At 41.1% G+C, this 24,208-nt stretch overlaps 1 protein-coding gene across 1 annotated transcript in view; it reads left to right on the forward strand.

The window, feature by feature from the left end:
- Positions 1 to 3,804: 3,804 nt before the first annotated feature.
- The window catches only part of LOC136858267 (A disintegrin and metalloproteinase with thrombospondin motifs 7), an 852,495-nt gene continuing 832,091 nt past the window's right edge, over positions 3,805 to 24,208 (forward strand). The window contains exon 1 of the mRNA XM_067137673.2: positions 3,805 to 3,956. Coding sequence (XP_066993774.2) covers positions 3,860 to 3,956 — 97 coding nt within the window. The 5' untranslated portion in view covers positions 3,805 to 3,859. The remainder of the gene's footprint in view (positions 3,957 to 24,208) is intronic.

Consider the following 24,208-nt stretch of genomic DNA (forward strand, 5'->3'; position numbering starts at 1 on the left):
TCAAATTTTTCTGTCTGTAATTTTGACGTAAATAATTTAGAAATCCATGGTTACTCATTTTCAATCGAGTGGAAGCGCGCTGTCGGGTGAGAATCTAGGGTGATGAATTTGGTCACGGAGAGAAACCTTTTTATCTAGGCCCATTTTAAACTGTGTCTGGCTGACAATAAAAAAGATCTAGTAGAATGTTTCAGTCATTTTTCGTGAAAATCAAGTTATTAAATACGATATCATGTTATGCGAAGTTATTCATTATTAAAGCACTGTGCGTATTGGACGTTGTGGATTCTAGTAAGGATTTTATTCCAGTTCCTTTGGGAAACAGAGGTTAGTTTTGTCGTATGAGTTGAGATGAGATGTGCGAATCAGGTTAGAGTCCTGTCATTGAAGCCGGGACATGGAAGCCCGAGGAATATTTTATAATGTTGGGAATGGAAAGAAATATATAGAAATCCATGGCGGTATTAATTTGCGACGCGTATAATTAGTGTGGGCATCTTGAAGCATAATCTGTGCATTTTGTTGGTTAGAATATCGTATTTGTTTAATTATGTCGGCAGAATTTAAAAGGGAACATTTGAGAAGCCAGTCAAGTAGAACAGAACAAGAACAAGAGTAACCAAATTCAGGGTTGTCCAAAATATAGAGCGATGGTTGTGATTATGGTTTGTCTGTGAGGGGTGCGCAAAATTTGTAAATGGTATGACGAGATATGACATCGTAATTATATGGCGAGTTGCTTTGGTTTGTACGTAGATTATTAGGATACCCAAGTGTTAATAATGGCTAGGATTAGATTAGATTTAAAGTGTGAGATCATGAGACAAGATATATAACTGGACATGAATTATGTAACAATTCTTTTCCAACCAGATAAACATCACATGATTGAATTTACATCACAGCTGCGTAGGAATTTGTGAAGAAACCAGAGTCCGCGGAGATAGAAATTGTTGTTCTTTAATATTTCGGTAAATCATTTAAATTTATTTAATTATTAAATTCAGTGAAACCGCATTTTGAAATAACTTTAATCAAGCGAATAACTTGGAGATGCATTCTGGAAATCTTAGTTTGTTTTCTGGGGAATATTTAAATGGTAAAGTAACGATTAAGGGGACATATCCGAAGGAAATGGATTTTACTGCCACAAAGTTTGTGGGCATTGCTATTGTTGTAATTATTTAACTTTGATTTATTGAGCAGTGAATGTGCTGGGGATAGTAAAGTGGAAACTTTGGTCATCAACCGATGTAACTTAATTGTGTTTAGCCTTCAGCCTAGAAACTTGGATGGTCAGGGGGTCATCAACCTCAGTGACTCAGATTAGGGCCATATGCCACTGTAGCATCATTTTCCTTGCGGTCATCATCCACAATGACTTTAAAGTAACTTAGAAGTTTAGATGTCGGTCCATGACATAGACGCAGGTCTCATTGATTCAATTAAGGGTCCATGCCGTAGAACCACTGTGTGGCACACACCGATTGGACGGCCTTAATTATACCCAGAGTTCAGAGTTCGTGTTACGAGGGCTGGGCCATAACGAATCACTATGATGGTACATGTGGTCTCACACGGAAGCCGAATTTAAGGATTTCCAGACTTTCCTTTCTTAAATAATTAATAATTGAGACAATGGTTTCTAGTAAGAATGCCCATCAGGCAGTTACGTCAAAGTCTCACACCAGTCTTCTGACCTTTATGTAAAAATTATTGTGGTGTCCAGTGGACACAATTGACTTCTATGATACCTTTGACATATCAGAATGCTTCAAAATTTCCTGAATAAATAGAAATCTTTTAAACAGACCTGTCATTCAGGTAGATAGATTAGAATTACTGAACCCTACCTTCACCTCAGCAAGTGACGAAGAACCCGATACGACCCAAGAGACAGATCTCATGAACTTTGCTGATAGGTAAGAAAGGTAGGTATCCCTCAATATGGACCAAAAGGGTTCAGTATGTTACTTCTCAAATCACAGATCCATTGCTCATCGACTTTTTCATGAAGATGTGTGTACACTGACGAACATTTGAATTAGAGATACCTGGTTAGTAGCGTGTAGTAGCTCCTTTCGCGCTGATGATGGCGGCGATGTGGTGAGATATGGACTTCACAAGATACCAGAAGCATTGGGATGACCGTTGTACAGCCTCCCATAGGCTACGGAACAGTAGCGGCTACCAGCACGAGCAAGCGCCAGCTAGTGCCACATTTGACAAACATTGCTGAGTGTTTAAGCGTTTGAAATTCTCGTGTTCTCATGCGCCAGCTGGCGCTTTAGGCTAAGCGCCATTAAAGCGAATGAAACAGTCCGCTGTCGGTTTCCTCGCGCCAGTTGAAGTTTGTCAGCAGAGCGGTAATCATAGATTGCCCAAAATTAATAAACGAAGACAATTTGATTTCATTCCATTCTACTCATATATTAACATCTTAAAAGAATTATGCATAATATGAAAGGTAAGGTAAGGATGTACTCTGCCCGAAGGCAGGTCCGAACCTCCGCAAAGGTGTGCCTGAGCCGGAGTTTATGCACAGTAGGGTTGCCAGTTCCTTTCCGCTCCTCCACTCCCTTACCCCCCACCAACAGCGCGTGGCAACTCATCCACTTCTTCACTACGCCCAATGTTGCTTAACTTCGGAGATCTCATGGGATCCGGTGTATCAATATGGCTATGTAAATATCAAGATATCAGAAAATTACCTTCATATAAAAATAACTCTTCAGTTACAGAGAACTCTACCACTTATGAAAAAACTCGCTCAGACTGGCATTCAGTCAACTATCGAGAACAACTGCGAAAGCGTCTACCAGCTACTAGCATGTAGAAGCGAGATGTTCCGTAACCGCAGCCATAATGTACGGAGATCGTTCGGAGCAGGACCCAAGGCGCACACATCCCTCTCGACAGCATCCCAGATTTGCTCAATAGGACTGAGGTCGGTGACCTTGAGGCCCAGACAAGAATTCTCATGTCAGTGGACTGTTCATCGAGCCAGTCAGGCATAATTCGGGAGCGATGCGTCGACATAGATACAGGACTCCCACAGGGTGAAGAAGGTGAACAAATGGGTAGACATTTTCTGACGGCAGGTTCCTATATCTTTCGCCGATGAGGGACGTTGGCGGATGTACCAGGGGTTCCATTTCATCCTATATGAACGGTCCCCATACTGTTACATTCATCCAGCCTGCCACAGCATCATTTTGCCAAGACTCAGCTATCTCTAATTCAATTGCCCATCAGTGTACTTTGTTTAAAATTAAAAAATAAAATGTCAGCAACAAATTTTCAAAATCATACTGGCTAGATATTTTATTACGACAATAAGTATCACACTTGACATATTCTAGCCTACGTCAAAACTTGCGACCATGACCTAGACACTGCACCGCTCGATATTTTTATTTATATGAGGTACCTCAGAACTTTCTTTTGCACCATTTCAACTTTATTTTCATGAACTTTATAGTTCGACTGCCAAATTATGAAATGAGTGATGCATATCTAGTCGATTTCTTAGTAATAGTTTGATTGTATCCGGATTAGAGAAGTCACGTGTGCGGCTATGGCAAAGCAAGTCTCAGTAATAGGCCTAATGGCTTTGGTGAACATAAGTGAGTGTTATAGAACGGGAAATCCATACTATGTTTTGTTTTGTTATGGAACGTGGACGAACACTTTGTAACTGTCGGGCGGTGCGGCAGCTTGTTGACACTGTGAGAGAGTCCGCCCCACTCCTAATGTCTGGTCCGCGCCGCCGCCTGCTCGGTCTTCAGTACTGCCGTGGCTGTGCAGCAGGACGCACGCAGTGTGTGCTGGCCAGGCTACACGTGTATAGCCCAACACCATGCGCCTTGGATGTTCTCACGTGTGTCTTCTTGTACCGTCTCTTCTCGTATTAGTGCTGGCGAGGGTGGCAGCTGTAGCTATGGGGCCACACCAGGGTGAGTTCTACCTACATTATCTTTGACATCAATGAAAACAACAATATCCTTCCAGAAATATATTGTAATTACAGATCACAACTTAATAGGCCTTAACATGTCAGAACTAACATTAAAGCTCTACAATGTACAATAGAAGTTCTGGTTACGTTAATACTGTACGCGATCTGTCTATGATATTTCACTTAAATTGCCGGGTCTAGAGATGACAGTCCAGTTAGCATGAGGGTATGGGCACGTACCACGCAACGAGAAATCTTGCACACTTCCACGACAATTACAAATTAATAATTATGTAACATTATTGGGATGAAAGTGACAGGAGAAGCAGGACCTCCCTGAGAAAACCTGTTCTACCTATACTGTCAAGCTCAAGTTTTCTATGCAATCATCGAGGTTTGATCTCATAGCTCAGTGGTGAAATTCCGAATATAGTTCGATTGAGCCTCAAAGGTGCCTTGTGGGGAGTGACAATCGAGAGTCATTGTCATTGGTATCTCACCAAGGAGGCCGCAGTTTGAATTACGGCCAATGCATGTGGATATTTGAAATGAAAATTCACTCTTTGAGGTTCGGATTTCACGTCAAATTGCAAGTCTCGAGGCTATGATCATGATATCAAAAGTAGGTAAAAGCACAATCTTGTTGCTTGAAGGTGCCTCACTCTATTTCTGATACTACTGTATAATAATATTTCTACAGATAAGGAGTTAAAATTTTTATAGAATTTGAATTCAGAGTTTTTCTAAGATTTTTCAAAATCATTGTCCTCGTCTTCTTACCCTTAAGTTACCGAATTTCTCTACACTGAGTTCGACATCTGCCGGTAGTTGCTGTATCAAAACACGATGCTTATTGTATATAGAGGTCCAACCAACGTACCGCAGGAAAAAGTAAATTTATTTTTTAATCATTTTTATCATGTTTCGAGATGTCAGTGGAGAGATGGCGTTAATGATATTTATAGATGAATAAGCTTGAACGGAGTTTTTAAAAGATGGGAAGGTCGCATGGCTGAATAGCTCAGACGGTAGAGAGCGCTGGCCTTCTGACCCCAACTTGGCAGGTTCGATCCTGGCTCAGTCCGGTGGTATTTGAAGGTGCTCATATACGTCAGCCTCATGTCGGTAGAATTACTGGCACGTAAAAGAACTCCTGCGGCATAACATTCCGGCACATCGGCGCCTCTGAAAACCATGAAAATTAGTTAGTGGGACATAAATACAATATTATTATTATTATTATTATTATTATTTGCTAGTTGTTTTACGTCGCACCGACACAGATAGGTCTTATGGCGACGATGGGACAGGGAAGGACTAGGAGTGGGAAGGAAGCATCCGTGGCCTTAATTAAGGTACATCCCCAGCATTTGCCTGGTGTGAAAATGGGAAACCACGGAAAAACATTTTCAGGGCTGCCGACAGTGGGGTTCGAACCTACTATCTCCCGAATACTGGATACTGGCCGCACTTAAGCGACTGCAGCTATCGAGCTCGGTAACATTATTATTAGTTGAGAAGATCATCATTATTCAACACGACAAATTGGGGTAAATATATTCGTTCATAGGTAGAGGAATCAGGGAATGGAATAATTTACCAAAGGATATGTTCGATAAATTTCCAACTTCTTTGAAATTATTTAAGAAAAGACTAGATAAGCAATTGATAGGAAATCTGCAATCTGGGTGACAGCTCTCACTGCAAGTCAGTGGTAATAGATAGATTGATTGATTGGAAGGCTTACCTAAGCATCTCTTTATCCAGAATAAAAATTACTGGAAGTTGCTTCCATATGTTGTTCCCCTTAACAATTATATTTTAATGAAATATAATGTACATCAGATTGAACGAGATGTGTTTAATGTACCCTCCACTGTTATAGATGTTAAGTGGTGCCAAAGAGCCAACATTTTGCCCTGGTCTTAACGAGCTAGTCGATCTATTGGTATAAAAATCCTTAAATGCCAAACGAATATGCCGGATTCGATCCTATATCTTTCAGCACAGAAGACAAACTAAGCAACGTCATCTCTGTACAAGCCATGAAGGCCCTTGGAGGAACGGAAGGTAAACACTTCCCCAAGTACCGAGCGAGCTGATCGTGCGGTTAGGGGCGCGCGGCTGTGAACTTTCAATCGGGAGATAGTGGGTTCGAACCCCACTGCCGTTGCCGTGAAGATGGTTTTCCGTGGTTACTCATTTTCACACCTGGCAAATACCGGGGCTGTACTTTAATTAAGGCCACGGCTGCTTCCTTCCTACTCCTAGCCCTTTCCTATACCATCGTCACCATAAGACCTATCTGTGTCGGTGCAACGTAAAGCAGATTATTAAAAGAACTTCCACATGCTATAACCTCGGAACTGCAATATGTCTGGCTGCCTATATCCCCAGGAATTAGCCTGGTATTCACTTTCTGTATAGGCTGAGAGACGAGCCACCCCCACCCCAAACCCCACTACTATTTCCCTCTCCAGAAGTACAAATCTAACTTCTAAAATTTTCGACTTCCTGATGGAGTATAGAACCCACGTCCTTCCGGGTGACCCGAGCATACCTTCTTCGTTTCGAATAAGACAAGCGCCCCAACCAGCTTCACTGCACTGCCGGTTTCATTTCCGATGTCAGGATCGTCAAATGATACGTTATGAAACGCTTTCTTCTGTCCGACTCCTCGGCGGAATTGTCAGCGTGTTGAGCTTCAGTTCAGAGGGCCCCGAGTTTGATTCCCGGTCAGGCCGGAGATTTTAACAGTGCACGGTTAATTCCTACGCCTCGTGGACTGGATGTTTGTGTTTGTCGAAACACATTCTCATATTCGCACATCACATCAAGCTACCAACCACCAGAGAAACATGCAGTAGAGAATACATCCCTCCACATAGAAGCGGCATCAGGAAGGGTATCCGTCCATAAAGCCGGGCCAGATCAACATGTGCGACACAAGCTTTATTCTAACAAGCCTTACCAATAATACGGTGAGTCCGGCTCCATGGCTAAATGGTCAGTGTGCTAACGTTTGATTCAGAGGGCCCCGGATTTATTCCCAGCCGGACCAACGATTTTTAACTTCATATATATAATTCTTCTCGCTCGGGTACTGAGTGTTTGCGTTCTTCTTAATGAACTTCTCTTCATCCTCACACACAACACACCACAAACTGATTTTTTGTTATTTGCTTTACGTCGCACCGACACAGATAGGTCTTATGGCGACGATGGGGCAGGGAAGGCCTAGGAATGGGAAGGAAGCGGCCTCAATTAAGGTACAGCCCCAGCATTTGCCTAGTGCGAAAATGGAAAATCACGGGAAACCATCTTCAGGGCTGCCGACAGTGGTGTTCGAACCCACCATCTCCCGGATGCGAGCTCACAGCTGCAGCACAGCAACACGCAATAGTGAATACATCCCCCTACATAGGATTAGCGTCAGGAAGGGCATCAGGCCGTGAAACTTGGGCAAATCCAGGTCAAATTCAGACCCTAAATTATTGGGGAAAATGCCAGGAAGAATATTAATAACAAGGCGCAGTTAAACCTCTCTAAGTCTACCAGGTAATAAATAACAAAAACTTTCTATTAGAACAGTGGTCTAATAATAATAATAATAATAATAATAATAATAATAATAATAATAATAATAATAATAATAATAATAATAATAATAATAATATTTTTGGCTTTACGTCCAACTAACTACCTTTTTACAGTTTTCGAAGACGCCGAGGTGCCGGAATTTAGTCCCGCGGGAGTTCTTTTACCCGCCAGTACATCTACCGACACGAGGCTAACGTATTTGGGCACCTTGAAATACCACCGGACTTTGCCAGGATCGAACCTGCCAGTTCGGGTCAAAGGCCAGCTCCTCAACCGGAGCCACTCAGCTCGGCGGTGGTCTTCTTAAAGGAAATATCAAATTATGACCTACTCGTAGACTTCTTGATAAGACATTCCAGTCACCTTGCCAGAAGGCTGTGTGAACGGAAGGATGTCTAGTGGGAGACCTAGAAGAACATTCCTGACTACTACTAATAGTTTACGTATCACAATATTCAGCGAATAGCTCGCAAGACGATATTCTGCCGAAACTAAATCTACCTAACTAACCATCCATTCCTTGTAGAGGGATTAACTATTCGTAGATCAGAAACAAATTTTAGGCTTTCATCCTGCCACATTGGTCCATGGTTTAGCATACGATCGATAAAACCTCTCCCAAACCGCATGGTTCACTTCTGCCATCGTATGTACTTAATGCCTTTATTGGCATTTTCTTCCTGTTCTTTTAAGTAACGGTTACGATTTCACTACTTACGTTTGTTTGCTTTATCACATTGAGAATTTCCTTCATCACTCTCCTTTATTACAGAAATTCACTCTTCCGGTTAAAGAACATCATTGATTTTTCTCTCACGCTTACTCTCCATAACTATGCGCTCATTCACTGTCCTCTAGTAACAATGAACAATCAGATGTTCTAAAAATATTGCATGTAGGGGTGTTCAGAGATGTACCTACAATAAATTCTTTTGACCGTTTTCTGGTCGTCTGAAAGGAAATATATTACTAATTTATGACCAAAGGTCATGTTCGTTGTTGGGGGAAGGTGAAAATATATGGATTTTTGATAATGTCAGACCGAGTGAGTTGGCCTTGCGGTTAGGGGCGCGCAGCTGTGAGCCTGCATTCGGGAGCTAGTGGGTTCGAACCCTAATGTCGGCAGCCCTAAAGATGGCTTTTCATGGTTTCCCATTTTCACACCAGACAAATGCTGGGGCTGTACCTTAGGTAAGGCCACAGCCCCTTCCCTCCCACTCCTAGCCCGTTCCCGTCCCATCGTCGCCATAAAACTTATCTATATCTGTGCGACGTAAACCAACTTGCAATTTTAAAAAATCAGTCCGTGCTGGACAGAATGGCCATAAATAGGGCAGTTGGCTTAAAGGTGTGTCTATCTGGAGACGTTTTACTGAATTCATAAATCAGCAGAAAAGCTTTTCTTTGTAAATTCTCCGGCATATCACGCTCTCAGAAACACACAAAAATTACACTCTTCAAAACAGAACCATAAGGCGCATAGCGACCACAGGCCATCAGCTTTATTACTCGGTGTTAGGTTTACGAGATTTCATTCTCTCGCCTTTCATGGCCCATTTCTTCCTTATGCCGATACTTTCAATGTCTGAGGAGAAAAACTTCAGCATACCCAGGAATAAACCGCACAGATTTTTGCAGTGATATTAACATTTCATTATTATAATTTACGAGGGGGGTGTAAATAATGCAGTGGCTTAGCTACTGCCTTTGCACCCGCTCGACGGAGGTCCTAATCTCGGGCGATGTTGGGTTGGAATTTTCTCCTGAAACATCACATGGCGTCAGGAAGGGCACCCGGCCTTAAAACCCGACCAAAACCAAAATGAGCCTGAGTGGCACCATCGACTCTAGAAAAATGAAAGATGTACGAAGTTCACTAGTGTAAAGTCGCTCCAAAAAAGAATGAGCACATGGTACTGTATAAGTTCCTCTCAGGTACACTTTTCTCAATAATTGAACCTACTCGTATACTGCTTACTGTGGGGATTCACAGGGTTTGTATCTACATAGCAGGTGAATTATATCTAGATAATAATGAAAATTAAGTCTGATGTAATATTAAACGCGAGGAACATACAATACCACACGCTCAATGTTTTTGAGGGACTATGCATGACAACAACAAAAAATATTCTCAAGATACGTCTCATTAAAACTGGAACATGACCCAGAAGCTCCAGTATTCTTAAATCTTCGACTGTGATTCTTAGCTCGATCACTGTTGGTGGATTCAGTAGTCAAAGCTTAGTTATTCGAATTCCTAACCTCCCTATCCGCAAATGTTATCCTGATTAAACAGAGCCCGTTTCCTCTTTTATATATACTCACGTATAACAGGTTATGGATACTAGGAAGTATTCACATTCACGCACTTACGTTCAGCTACCACTTCATATCCCACGATGGAGGTGACAATACATTTTCTCATGCAAGTGTATCGGAAAATCTAATCTAGACGCCCAGTCAACTTTAGCTTTCATAGATACGTAACTACGAATGATAGGACTACTGTTTACTCCTAGGGTTGTAGTCACTGCTTATTGAATAATAAATCCGGCTCCTTGACTCACTGATCAGCATTGAGATCTTCGGTTCAGGGAGTGCTGGGCTCGATTCCCGGTCGGTCGAGAATTTTAGCCCTTTCCGTTTAATTCCTCTGGCTCGGGGACTGGATATGTGCTCATCTCAACACCACACACACACACACACACACACACACACACACACACACACACACACACACACACACACACACACACACACACACACACACACACACACACACACACACACACACACACACACACACAGGGTTGCGTCAGGAAGGGCATCTGGCCATAAATATGGACCAGTTCCATACGTGTGACTCAAATTTCACCTGTGACCTCACCAGCGTGTGGAAATCAGTGGATAAATAATAATAATAATAATAATAATAATAATAATAATAATAATAATAACCGGGTCTGCTAGTTGAGCCAATAAAGACGTGCTCGACTCAGTGGTAAGAAGGAAGGTTCCATTCACCGTAAGGGGTCGAAAAATTTAGAAATGAGATTTCCACTTCTGAACCTGGATTTGATTCAGCCTCCACCAGAAATGAGCAGTAAGTTAATTCGATAAGAGAAAAGGTGATCGGGCATGAGGGTAACCACTCGTTCTCATTTATTGCCGGGCGGGATATGCCTCGACCTTCTATTCCTCGTGGAGCCTTCAGGATCTGTGCAGAGATGGCTTTGATATTTTGATGATAATAATAATAATAATAATAATAATAATAATAATAATAATAATAATAATAATAATAAGGCCTATGGGGGAAAGTAAACATATTCACTATGCCTTTTATTCTATAGATTTGAATTTCCATTGTTTAAGCTGCCTTAAGACCAAACCATAATGGGATTATATTCTGGACCTTGAGCAGAGGGAGCGACCACAGACAAACTAAAAGAACCCAGTCACCTTACTTTTTTTGTGGCAAGTGTCACCAAACAGGGTAGGGCGTATTTAACTGGTTTCAGTGTGGTGCACTCCAGTTTCTTACGTGATCAAGATGGATTGTACCTTCTGTGTCCAGAAATAGGTACTGTCGATAGACTCCTGAGATTAATCTCTTATACTTATCTTCTTGTGACCCGAGCTGAGCGGCTTATATGGTAGACCGTGGCTTTCTGAATCCAAGCTGGCCAGTTCGATCCCGGCTTGGTCCGGAGGTATTTGAAGGTCATCAAATACGCCAGCTTCGTATCGGTAGTCTACATTATCGAAACAGCCGGGCTGATTGGTTCAGACGGTTGAGGTGCTAGCCTTCTGACCCCTACTTGGCAGGTTCGATCTTGGATCAGTCCGGTGGTATTTGAAGGTGCTCAAATTCGTCAGCTTCGTGTCGGTAGATTTACTGGCACGTTAAAGTACTCTTGCGGGACTAAATTCCGTAACCCCGTCGTCTCCGAAAACTGTAAACGTAGTTAGTGGTACGTAAAGCAAATAACAGCATTATTATTATTATTATTATTATTATTATTATTATTATTATTATTATTATTATTATTATTATTATTATTATTATTATTATTATTATTATACTGTACCGTACCCAGGAGATAAATACCCTCTAGGACGATGCCTCCATTCCTGTATGAACATCCGACTAACTCAGGGTTGGGCAGGGAGTGGGTTGGTCGTCGTTGGGTCAGGCTAAAAGTCGAAGTTCTACACTTAAATATAAGTAAATGACAGGAAAATGGAGGTATAACTCGAATGAGAAACAATAAAATGGGGTAGGATGAGTTTATTCATAAATATCCCCAAATCACACTAATGAAAAATAAATCAACTCAAAAAATGTCATAACAAAAACTTCAAAATTAAAGAAAGAACTGGACATGAGAAACGTCAATTGATCAAAAAAAATGTGAATTGAAGGATCAAGCACAACATGAATACTTGAATACTTTTAGGAATAATCTTCTTCTTATTGTCCATTGTTCATGTTTTCAGATAACATATGTACGCATAGACTGATACGTATTTATTTCAGATGGAGTCACACTTGAAAATATCATATTGATACGGATTTGTAATTTAATTTAGATTTAGAGTCGTCGCAAGATTAAACGTTAAAGGAAAATTACATTATAGGAAAGTTACGATGAAAAGAAAAATCAAGACGCAATGGGACATGATATGAATGATGAAAAATACTAGTGGCAATTCCCTACGCTATATTTACAATGAGCAAAAAAAAAAAGGAGCAAAATATCACATCTATTTACATCGGATAAAGAGAAAAATCTTACATACTACACAGATTCTACGTGAATCGCGGTTCACCACAAAGGATCTAGTGAGAACTAGATTGACCATCGATAATACTCAGCACTCGGGCTGTTCCCATTAAAGAACAAGACAACATATTCAAACAACATGAAACATCATAAAACACCATCCTGTAAGAGAAAAACATATAATTATCCAAATATATCTCATAAATGCGGTAGAATCGGCGGCTCCAAGCTTGGCCTAACAGCCATCGAAGAATCCACCAAAACTGAGTTTTGAAGAAGACAATCATACTAATCAGCGAGTGATAGCACAGAGAGATCAAATATCAGAAAGAATTGTGTTAAATACATATCACTGTGCGTATCTTTAATGTGATTGTGATGCAAATCGGCTGAACGTATAAACAAACCCATGAAATTGCTATAAAGGCGATATTCGATCCGTGGATCACGAGCTTGTGAATTGTGGAGCTTGGTCGTTGCTCTGCGCGTTCGTAGTCGGATATGTCGCGAGCTAGTCTTGTGAAGCACACTGGAAATATTCAAATTCAGTTTTCTCGTGACTGGGTGGAAGTTGCGACTTACAATTGTGAACCGGTAAATATTCTCACATCCACCTCTGCGGTGTAGCGGTTAGAGTGCTTAAGCTGCCACCCCTGGTCGACCGGGTTCGACTCCAGGAGCCAGGAAATTTGAAACGTGGTACGAGGACTGGAATGAGGTCCACTCAGCCTTGGGAGGTCAACTGAGTATAGGGGGTTCGATTCGCACCTCAGCCATCCTCGAAGTGGTTTTCAGTGATACCCACTTCTCCTCCAGGCAAATACCACGATGGTACCTACCTTAAGACCACGGCTACTTCCTTCCCTCTTCCCTGCCTATCCCTTACAAACTTCCCCCCCCCCCTGCAAGAACCTTTTTCAGCATAGCAGGTGAGGTCACCTGGACGAGATACGGGTCCTCCTCCCCAGTTATGTCCCTGTCCCCAAGTCTCACGCTCCAGGACACTGCCCTTGAGGTGATAGAAGTGGGATCTCTTGCTGAGTCCGAGGGAAAAAACAACCTTGGGGGATAAACGGGTAAGGTCTCCTTGGGAGCCCAGAAGGAACGCACATTTATCCCAATCCAGTAGTGTTGCTTTGCGTGCAAGGGTCTTATTAAACCGTTCCCGAAATGCATTCATATTATGGGCCATTGTCTGACCTGTGTGCAGTCACTCATGCGCGATACACATGACACTAATCACTCTTCAGCTGAGTTACTTCTTGTAGCTAGTGTGGTAAACTCTTCAACTGAACAGACAATCGTTCAACACAACATTCCCTATTTATCGTAGGTTTAGTGGCGCTCCTATGCGATCGCTATCATTTCAAGGCACAGAGGTATATTATATCATTACGTAGAGGTATGGTGACTTTTCGCCCATCTTGTACTGTATATCCCCAACCACTGGGGAATAAGAACTTCTGCTTCACGTGAATTTATATTGAAATACGAGTAGGGTATCCCCTTATCTTCTGTTTACCTGTATATCCGGGTGAGAAGCCTACTTACTGTTGAGTTGCAAAAGCTTCATTAGTTCTGTTTTCGCTCAACTAAGGGGGAATGATGTATCTCACACTGCTTCATAAGCGTTGCCTCTTTATCCTTGACCTCAAGAAGAATGCATTACCACAGATAAGTGTTATCGGCGATTCGGTATCAAGGTGTAGGTTAACTATTAAATATTGATGTATGTTGAATTATGTAAAGTACTATCAAACCACTGCCATTTACCAGAGGAAAATAAACAAGTTAAATTGCGCCATATCACAAGCGTGCTGCTGAATTCATTGAGTCAGAGTTTCCCCAGAAGAAGATCATGTTATTTAACGTGAGGAGTCTCTAGCCGAGACGATAAAGGCGTGCTAGGTTCGCACTTGGTACCTTGCGGCTCACGATGTCTACTGCAGACCTGTCAGGAAGTCTAGATAATTACAAAACGAGATTTCCTCTTCTAGAGAGGTTTGTGGCTCTGGCGTATTCGCATCCTTCAGTATCCTGTGCTTAGATCACGGAAAATCAAATTTTCTTCCATTGATATTAACACTCTACTTCGTTCTTGAAATATTCTATAACTTGAGAGTACTTCAGTAACACCGTACATGCTGTGAAGAGTTGAGGATTGTGCTTCTTCTTTTCCTTTTTCTCATGTACGTTACGTTCGATTCTAGTTAAAATGAGTCAAATTTCATTTGAAAGTTGCTTAACGACATGTAAATTATTTATATGTAAAATCTTCGTTTTCCTCTACCTCTCATGCACGCTTCCTCCTCGTGCAAACACTGCTGCACTGCTGTATACATTTCTACAGGTCATTTGGTCACGTGGTCATCATCCAAAACTGCTGACACAATCAGGTGCCACAATTTTCTGAGTATGCTAGAAGTCGTTGTCAGCCTGGCTCTTTGAGTAAATGTACGACTTGTTGCCTGAATGGTCAGCGTACTGGCCTTCGGTTCAGAGGGTCCAGGGTTCGATTCCCGGCCGGGTCGGGGCTTTTAACCTTAATTGGTTAATTCCAACAGCCCGGAGGCTGGGTGTGTGTGGCGTATCCAACATTAGAAATCATCCTAGGTAGGGCCCTCATCTTCACAGACATGCAGGTCGCCTGATAGGCCATCTACTAGAAAAAGACCTGCACCAGGCCTCTCCAGAGGCCGTACGCCATTATTATTATTATTATTATTATTATTATTATTATTATTATTATTTGGGTAAATGACCTGCGTTGCATCCTCCTGTGCTGCGGGCCTTGGATACAATTCCCATTAGGCTACAGCGGGGAGTTGTAGCTCCATCCCGATTATTTCTTTGGTTCGTAGACTGAATATAAGTGCTTGCCATAATACACGTCTCTTTATGTACACACACTACTAAACACAACAGAAACACGCAAAAGTGTATAGCTACACTATATCCCTGCACAAAACGTTGACGTCAGGAAGAGCATCTGGCCGTAAAACTAGACCAGGTTCTGATCTCCAGTAATTGGGAATAATGTCAGGACAGAAAGAAAGAAAGAAGGAAAGAAATAATGGATTTTTTTCTATTTGCTTTACGTTGCACCGACACAGATAGGTCTTATGTGGACGATGGGATAGGAAAGGCCTAAGAATTGGAAGGAAGCGGCCGTGGCCTTAATTAAGGTGTAAAAATGGGAAACCACGGAAAACCATCTTCAGGGTTGCCGACAGTGGGGCTCGAACCCACAATCTCCCGATTACTGGATACTGGCCGCACTTAAGCGAATGCAGCTATCGAGCTCGGTAATGGATTTTGTAGAAGTCATTGTTAGCCCTATGGATAAAGATCGTATGTTGAGAATGTTTGAACCAGAAAGGCCATAATCTCTCAAATCTCTTCGAAATTAAACCTTTCTAAGCAGAGAAAGTAATGGAACTGACCACTTGTACAACGCTGTATACAACAGCTGACAGCCTCCCAAATATGGCTGCTGATAATTGTAAGAATAGTTAAACCAAAAATTATTATTATTATTATTATTATTATTATTATTATTATTATTATTATTATTATTATTATTATCGCCCAGTTCCATATGTTTAGAGACTCTCTATACTTTCTTACTTCAACGTAAGGCAAATGCCAAAATGGTACACTTCCTGACCCCAAAGAAGACTGGACTCTTGTAGGGAAGAATGAGGTTCAAGTTTTGTAAAATATTTCAAAATTGCAAAATATTTCTTACCTTAATCTATAAGAGACAATTGTTCAGCAAACACTCTGCCAATAAACATGTGCAGTTCTACTATGTACGAAAAATTACAAGCAGCGTTAAGGGCAATTTGCAACGGATGTAATTTGTAGTAGTGTGACGGGAGTTCCTGAATTTATCTAGTGGGAATCTGGAGCTCGAATTATATTATGTTTTGACTTCTTAGTGTATAATGACAAAATTGAATAAGTAGTGATAATAAATGCGCATAAATACAAATATCCAATACAAGGTATTCATCCTCCCCTGCACACCATATGACCTTGCCGCGGTCTGGAGGTTTGTGCGTCCCTGTGAAACAAATAGCAGAGCAGCAGGTGCAACCATATAGGAAGGGTATCTGTCGAGAAAGCAGACTAACGAATGATTAATCGAAAGCGGAGTAGCATCATTTCGGAAGATACAAAGGTGGCAGTCTAAATGTTTGAATGATATGGCCTTGTAATAATACTTAACATGGCTTTGGCTATGTTGATACTGCTACACGGCTGAAAGCAACGGGAGACTACAACCGTAACGAACTCCCCAGGACATACTCTGCATGAATGATGTACTGATGATGGCTTCCTTCCGGGTAAAATATTCCGGATGTAAAAGAGTCCCCCATTCGGATCTGCGGGTGGGGACTACACGAGAGGGGGCAATCATCAGGAAGATGGATACTGACATTCTGCGAGTCGGAGCGTGGAATGTTAGAAGCTTGAATTGTTGTGGTAGGTTAGGGAATCTGAAAAGGGAGATGGATATACTAAAGTTAGATATAGTTGGTGTAAGTGAAGTACGTTGGCAGGAAGAACAGGGTTTTTGGTCAGGTGACTACACAATTATCAACACAAAATCAAACAGCGGTAATGCAGGAGTGGGTTTAACAGTGATTAAGAAATTAGGGCAGTGGGTAAGCTACTACGATCAGAATAGTGAAGGGATTATTGTTTTCAAGATGGACACCAAACCAATGCCCACCACAATAGTGCAGGTTTATATGCCTACTAGTTAAGCAGATGATGAACATATCGAAAGAAAATATGAAGATGTACAAGATTTAATATAATATGTAAAAGGTGACGAGAATCTAATTGTGGTAGGCCAAGGAAGAGAAGGTCTGAAGTAGGGGAATTCGGATTGGGACAGAGGAATGAAAGACGAAGCGGCCGAATGAATTCTGCACCGATCATAGGTTAGTCCTCTCTAATACTTGGTTCAAATACCACAAACGAAGGCTGTATACGTGGACCAGGCCTGGAGACACTGGAAGGTATCAAACAGACTTCGAGATAATTCACAACTTGTAAGTCATGAAATGCCATCTGAAGTTGAAGAAATTGAAGAAAGGAAAAAATGCAAGGAGATGTGATCTAGATAAGTTGAAAGTCAAGAGTATGAGGGATTGTTACAAGGAACATGTTGCACAAGGACTAAGTGAAAAGGCTGAAGGAAACACAATAGAGAGAGAATGGACGGTGGTGAATAATGAGTTTAGTACGGTTGCTGAAGAAAGGTTACGAAGAAATAAAAGATCAGCTGAGGAACAATGGATAACTCAGAAGTTTCTACACCTGTTTAATTAACGACGAAAGAACAAGAATGCAAAAAGTAGCAAGGCAGCAATGAATACAGGGGATTAAAGATTGAAATATATTGAAAGTGCAGGATAGCTAAGGAAGGATGGCTGAAAGAGAAGTGCGAGGATGTTGAAGGTTATATGATCATAGGAAAGGTAGAAGCTGTATACAGGAAAATCAGGGAAACCTTTGGAGAAAGGAAAAACTAGGTGTATGAATGTTAAGAGCTCAGATAGTAAACCACCTCTGGGGAAGGAAGACACGACGGAAAGATAGCAGGGACATATCCAACAGTTTTATCAAGGTAAAGACGCAGATGATATGTTTTTGGAACATGAAGAGGGTCTTGATGCTAAAGAAATGGGAGACCTAATTTGGAGGTCAGAATTCACAGAGCTCTGAGAGACCTCAATAGGAACATGACACCTGGAATTGATGACATTCCCTCCGAATTACGGATTGCCTTAGGAGAAACCAGCATGGCGAGGTTATTCAATTTAGTGATGGCGAGGTTATTCCATTTAGTGTATAAGATATATGATGTAGGAGAAGGGCCCATGAAGGGCCAAGAAATCTGGTGCTGACAAATGTGAAAACTACAGCACCGTTAATTTAGTATCTCATGCCTGCAATATTTGAACACGCATTATTTACAGAAGGGTGTAAAGACAAGTTCCAATTGAGTTGGACGGAGATCAGTTTGGCTTCAGAAGAAATGCAGGAACACATGAAGCAATCCTGACATTACGTCTATTCTTAATGGACCAAATTAGAAGGTCAATCCCACTTACATGGCGTTCGTAGATCTAAAAAAATTGCATTCGATAATTTTGATTGGACCAAGCTATTTGAGGCTCTGAAGGTGATTGGGATCAGATACCGAGAACGAAGAATTATCTACAATATGTATACAGTAAAAATCAGTCTGCAGTGATAAGAATCGAGAACTTTGAAAAGGAAGCAGCAAACGGAAAGGAAGTGAGGCAAGGCTGCAGCTTGTACCTTCCTCCTCCCTCCTTTCCAATGTTAATATAGAACAGGTGGTAAAGGAATAAAGTACGAATTTGGAAATGCAATCGCAATCTAAGGAAACGAAATAAAAACCCTGAGATTTGTCCATGATATTGTTATTTCATCTGAGATTGCAGAAGATTTGGAGAAATTGCTGAACGATATAGACACAGCCTTGAAGAGGTAGTAAGAGATGGAAGTAAATAAGTCCGAAACAAAAGTAATGGAGTGCAGTTGAACGAAGTCAGATGATGTAGGAAATAGTATATTATGAAATGAAGGAAGCAGATGAATATATTTATTTGGTTAATAAAATAACTAACAATGGCACAAGTAAGGAGGACAGAAAATGCAGACTAGTACAATTAAGGAAAGCCTTTGTTAAGAAATGAAATTTGCTCACTTCGAGCATTGATAAAGGAATTTGAAAAATGTTCATGAAAACTTTCGTATGGAGCTTGGGATTCTATGGGAGTGAAATACGGAAGATAACGGACTCAGAAAAGAATAGAAGTTTTTGAAATTTGATGTTAGAGAATACTACTTAAGGTTAGATGGATAAATCGAATCACGAATGAAGAGATACTGAATCGAATTGGTGAAAGGAGATCGATTTGACTAAATTTGACGAAAATAAGTGATATAATGATAAGACACATCTTAAGACACCCAGGATTTGTTTCGTTGGTTTCTGAGGGAAGCGTAAGCGGTAATAACGTTAGGGGAAGACCAAACTATGAATATGCAAGTGGATTAGAGCACATGTAGAATGTAGTAGTTACGTGGAAATGAGTCCGGCCCCCCGGTGTAGGGGAAAACGCGTCCGCCTGTCACCCGGCGGCCCCGGGTTCGATTCCTGACCGGATCAGGGGTTTGTAATTGTAATGATTAATATCCCTAGTCTTGGGACTGGGTGTTTGTGACGTTCTTAATCTTTCTTTCCTCACACATAACATTCCACACTGCCGCCATTCCAATTACACGCAGGTTCATACGATATGGTGCCAGTAGGGTCAAAGATCCACATGGATCGACGCCCCTAACAAATAGCATTAAAAATCAATCAATCAGTACGTAGAAATGAAATATTTAGTACAAGATAGGGTGGCATGGGGCGTTGCATCAAACCAGTCTATGGAATGATGACTCAAACAACAAACAGGTATTATAGACTATACAGAAATCAAACCATTTGGGCCACCATCTATAAATATTAAGTTGTCAGCTTCATCAGAATACCACAGTTACTTAAATATATTATCAAGACAACTGAAGATATTAGAGCAATGAAGCTATGGAGATACTTTAAAAGGCTATCGTGATGAATTTATATAAAAAGAAGTGCTCGTATGTGCAATAATACGAAAGCGATATCACGATAACTATAATACACTTGCGATATTCAGGTGTTGATTGGTTGAAGTTCCTGATGCAGTATTTTTATACGGGATTGTTCATTGGAGCCAGGAGCTAAATAGTCATTTACTGTACATTCGTACCAAATAGGTAGAAGTGCACGGTTTTGTTTGTTAAAGTTAGTGTAGATAGTCCGACTCGTTGGCTGAATGGTCAGCGTACTGGCCTTCGGTTCAGAGGGTCCCGGGTTCGATTCCCGGTCGGGTCGGGGATTTTAACCTTAATTGGTTAATTCCAGTGGCCCGCGGGCTGGGTGTTTGTGCTGTCCCCAACATCCCTGCAACTCACACACCACACATAACACTATCCTCCACCGCAATAACACGCAGTTACCTCCACATGGCAGATGCCGCCCACCCTCATCGGAGGGTCTGCCTTACAAGGGCTGCACTCGGCTAGAAATAGCCACACGAAATTATTATTATAGTGTAGATAAACCTTCGTTCATTAAATAGCTTACAAATCCGTGTGACAATATGCTCTTTTGGTTGTGCTTGTACTCATGGACAAGCAAGTTTCTCTCGAAGACTGAGTCAGGATGTGGGCAGTGTATCTAGCATACCACGGCTAAATATTCCGTGTTCCAACCAATTAATTAAAATTACACTCAGCAATAGAGATCCCAAGACCAGAGAGAGGCATATGTTCTGCACTACCTGTTAACAACAATGTTATAAGTCCGTAATAATGGAGCAATCATAACAAGTATATCTCGGTCCTGCACAGATTGTTCTGCACGAATGGTGGCCTACCCGCTTGGTGCATGGGGCACACCTATGCTTGGGGCCGGTCAGTCAGCCAACCGGAGCACCTGGTATACATATACTGTTCTTGGTGAATGTGGAGGTATGTGGCTATTCCTCGTGCATTTTTGAAAAATTATTTGAAAGCATTAGAAGGATCTTAGGAAGAACACATTTAAGGCATTAGATACGTACGGTGAAGTGAATGCATTTCTGGATCTTTAATCGGCATCCTTTATTGGACCAATTACGAATGCTTATTGGATTTCTGAATGAAAAGTCACGTTCTTGTGGTTCGGAAGTGACATTGGAGATCCTGCAGCTGTGATCCTAGTCATGTAAAACTATTTCCTTAGGACCAATATTGGCGCAATTTCGCTCATGTATGTTACCGGGAAGACGTGCTCATGTCACTCTGAGAGACGTGAGTTCAAAATTCTCTGCCTGGAAGATGAAAAATGTAAATATACGACTGTCTTTTCTAGAGAAGGACATAGCCCTGGAGTTCCCTCAGTCTACAACAGAAATGCGTAGTAGCTTGATTGCCTGGTTGTAAGGTTGCTGGTCTTAGGTTTAACCACCTTATCCCAATTAATTAGTGACGGGGTGTCCGGCTCCATGGCTGAATGGTTAGCGTGTTGGCCTATGGTCATAGGGGTTTGATTTCCGGCAGGGTCGGGAATTTTAACCATCATTGGTTTCCAGTGACGTGATTACAGGTAATGGAAGCCTTTAAAGTACTGCTCCTTCGGAGGCTTTTCATGGCCTCCAGAGAGATTGTTGTGATTTTTAGTATCGGTACTAAGAGTGTTGTTTTCTCTGTTTTTTAAAATCTGCTTATGTCACACCGACACAGATAGGTCTTATGGCGACGATGGATAGGAAGGAACTAGGAGTGGGAAGAAGGTGACTGTGGCCTTAATTAAGGTACATTCCCAGAATTTGCCTGGGACAAAGTGGGTAACCACGGAAATACCTCTTCAGGGATTCCGACAGTGGGGTTCGAACCCACTCTCTTTCGAATGGAAACTTGCAGCTGGGCGAAGGAAACCGCACAGCCACTTGCTCGGTTACTGAAAGTGTCTTTTGCGTATTTTGTACATTTGGATTACAATAAACAAAGAGTTGGTTTTTCAATATTTTCGATACCTCAATACACTCTCCCCTTCAGTCCCGAATTTTTCTGATTAGAAAGAATTTTTTTTTCTGATTTGATTTTGATTTTTGGTCATACTGGGGATGTACTTCCAAAATTTGGTTGATTTGAGACCTCCCGTTACAAAAATATATCATGTACAGTATACTGTACATTTGGTCTCAAGCGTTGCTGAATCCTAAACTTTTACCTTGGGATGGTAACCTTCTTAGGACAGGATTTGGAGATATACAATGTTTCTACTGTATTAAATAGTAAGCCATACATTACTACAGAACCCGAATTATTTATTTTTGAGCTATTTTCATTTTTTCAGATAATTACTTACAAATATTCATATTTAGTTCACATGTTACCGACAATGAAATGCTTCATAACAATTCACATTCATTTCATTGCTTATGAAAGGCTGCAAAGCAGTTCCTGTTCCTATTTATACAAAGATGTACTCCGCATTTTCTGCAGATAATGTGTGATCACTGGGTGCAATTAATTTTCTTGCATCGAGTAGGTTCTTTATTGCTATCATGTTCTGGTAAGTGATCAACACTACCCATCTGCACTTCCCTCAATGGTCTCCTCTCAGTTGTTTGTTTTTTATTAGCTGAAGGTGATGTTACAGGGCTTGAAGATGGCCTTCCTCTTTTAATACCCTTGAAGTGGTTACCAACCTTGACAAGAGCTTCAGCTACCCTTAGCCTGAAATCTAACAAATCCATTATCTCCTTCTGTGCCAACCCACCATTTCTAGCATATTGTCTGTAATCCAGCCAGCTATTGATTATAGCAAAATCCACAGCATGAAAAATCATTCTCAGTGTCCATTTTCTACTCCGAATGAAAATTCTATATAAACTGATCAGCTGATCAAGTAGATCAACTCCACCCATTCCGTGATTGTATTTCATAACAATTTCAGGCCTAGAAATGTCAATATACTTTGCATTAGCTTTATCCCATCTCTTTACCTTATCTTCTTTCCCTATTCCCAAAAAAATTGATGCAAGCACAACTCCCTTATTGTCAAACCATTTCACTACTACAACATCTCCATCAGCACTACAAACTTCTTCACTGTACCCTCCTTTTTTCTTTTTCCCCAAATTATCACTAATAACAGGAGGAGAAGAAAACTTGTTAATTTTATGGTGATGGCAGCATATATTTTTTTTATTTTTCAGTAGCTGAAGTAAATTATAAGGAGAGAAATGGTTGTCATAATACAGTTCATGGCCTGGTAGGAAGATCCTATTGCAAAGATGAATTACTGATGGTCCCAGTCCATATGATTTCAGGGCTGCTTGGTCTAATTCTGTAGTGCTGCCCTGATAGAGTAAGAAGTCATAAGCAAGGCCTGATTTCCCACATAGTGCAAATAGTTTTACACCCCATGGATATGGCTTGCCTCCGACATATTGTTTTACAGTTAGCTACCCTCGGAAAGGTATCATTTGTTTATCAATACGAATTTCTCTCTCAACTTGAAGTTCTAAACACCTCTCCCTCACACAATCATAAATAGGCCTAACTTTCCAAAACCTATCATTGTTTCCAGGTTTGGTTAGTGTGACAACCATGTGCACGTTATTCCTAACCTGAAAAAATCTGTTTCGATTCATGCTACTCCTAAATAACTCAAGTCCTGTTGCACTATCCCAATACATTCTAACACGAGGATATTTTGTTGCTCGCATAACAATGTGCAAACCGAATAACACATTAATTTCCTCAGGTGTGGTTGGCTTGAATGTCACGCCTTTCTGAAGTGCATAAATATTTGTTTTCTCTGATATGTTCTGAAATAAATGTTCTGGTAAATACCTCGAGCAATATCCAAATGGGAAAAGAACTTCTGTATGACAAGTTGTACGTGGATAGTCAAACTGAATATCAAAAAGAATAATGAACTTGTGTTTCTATCGAATATCAGACCTCTGTGTCAGGAAAATATCTTCAACAGAAAATTCAGCATCCCCAGAAGCACCAATAGTATATCCATTGCCACTTCCCTCAGTTGGGCTGCTTACAGAAATCATCTCAACATTAGCTCCTGAAACATATCGCAGAATACAGCGATATTTTATTAATTATTAGCTAAAAATTTGGGCAACACAGTTTGCCATAAGGGTACTGGAGTTTCATAACGTGCAATATTATTGAATGTGATCACGTACCGTTGCGCTGTATTTGTGGCTGG

This window comes from Anabrus simplex, chromosome 1 (genome assembly GCF_040414725.1).
Source record: "Anabrus simplex isolate iqAnaSimp1 chromosome 1, ASM4041472v1, whole genome shotgun sequence".
Classification (NCBI taxonomy): domain Eukaryota; kingdom Metazoa; phylum Arthropoda; class Insecta; order Orthoptera; family Tettigoniidae; genus Anabrus; species Anabrus simplex.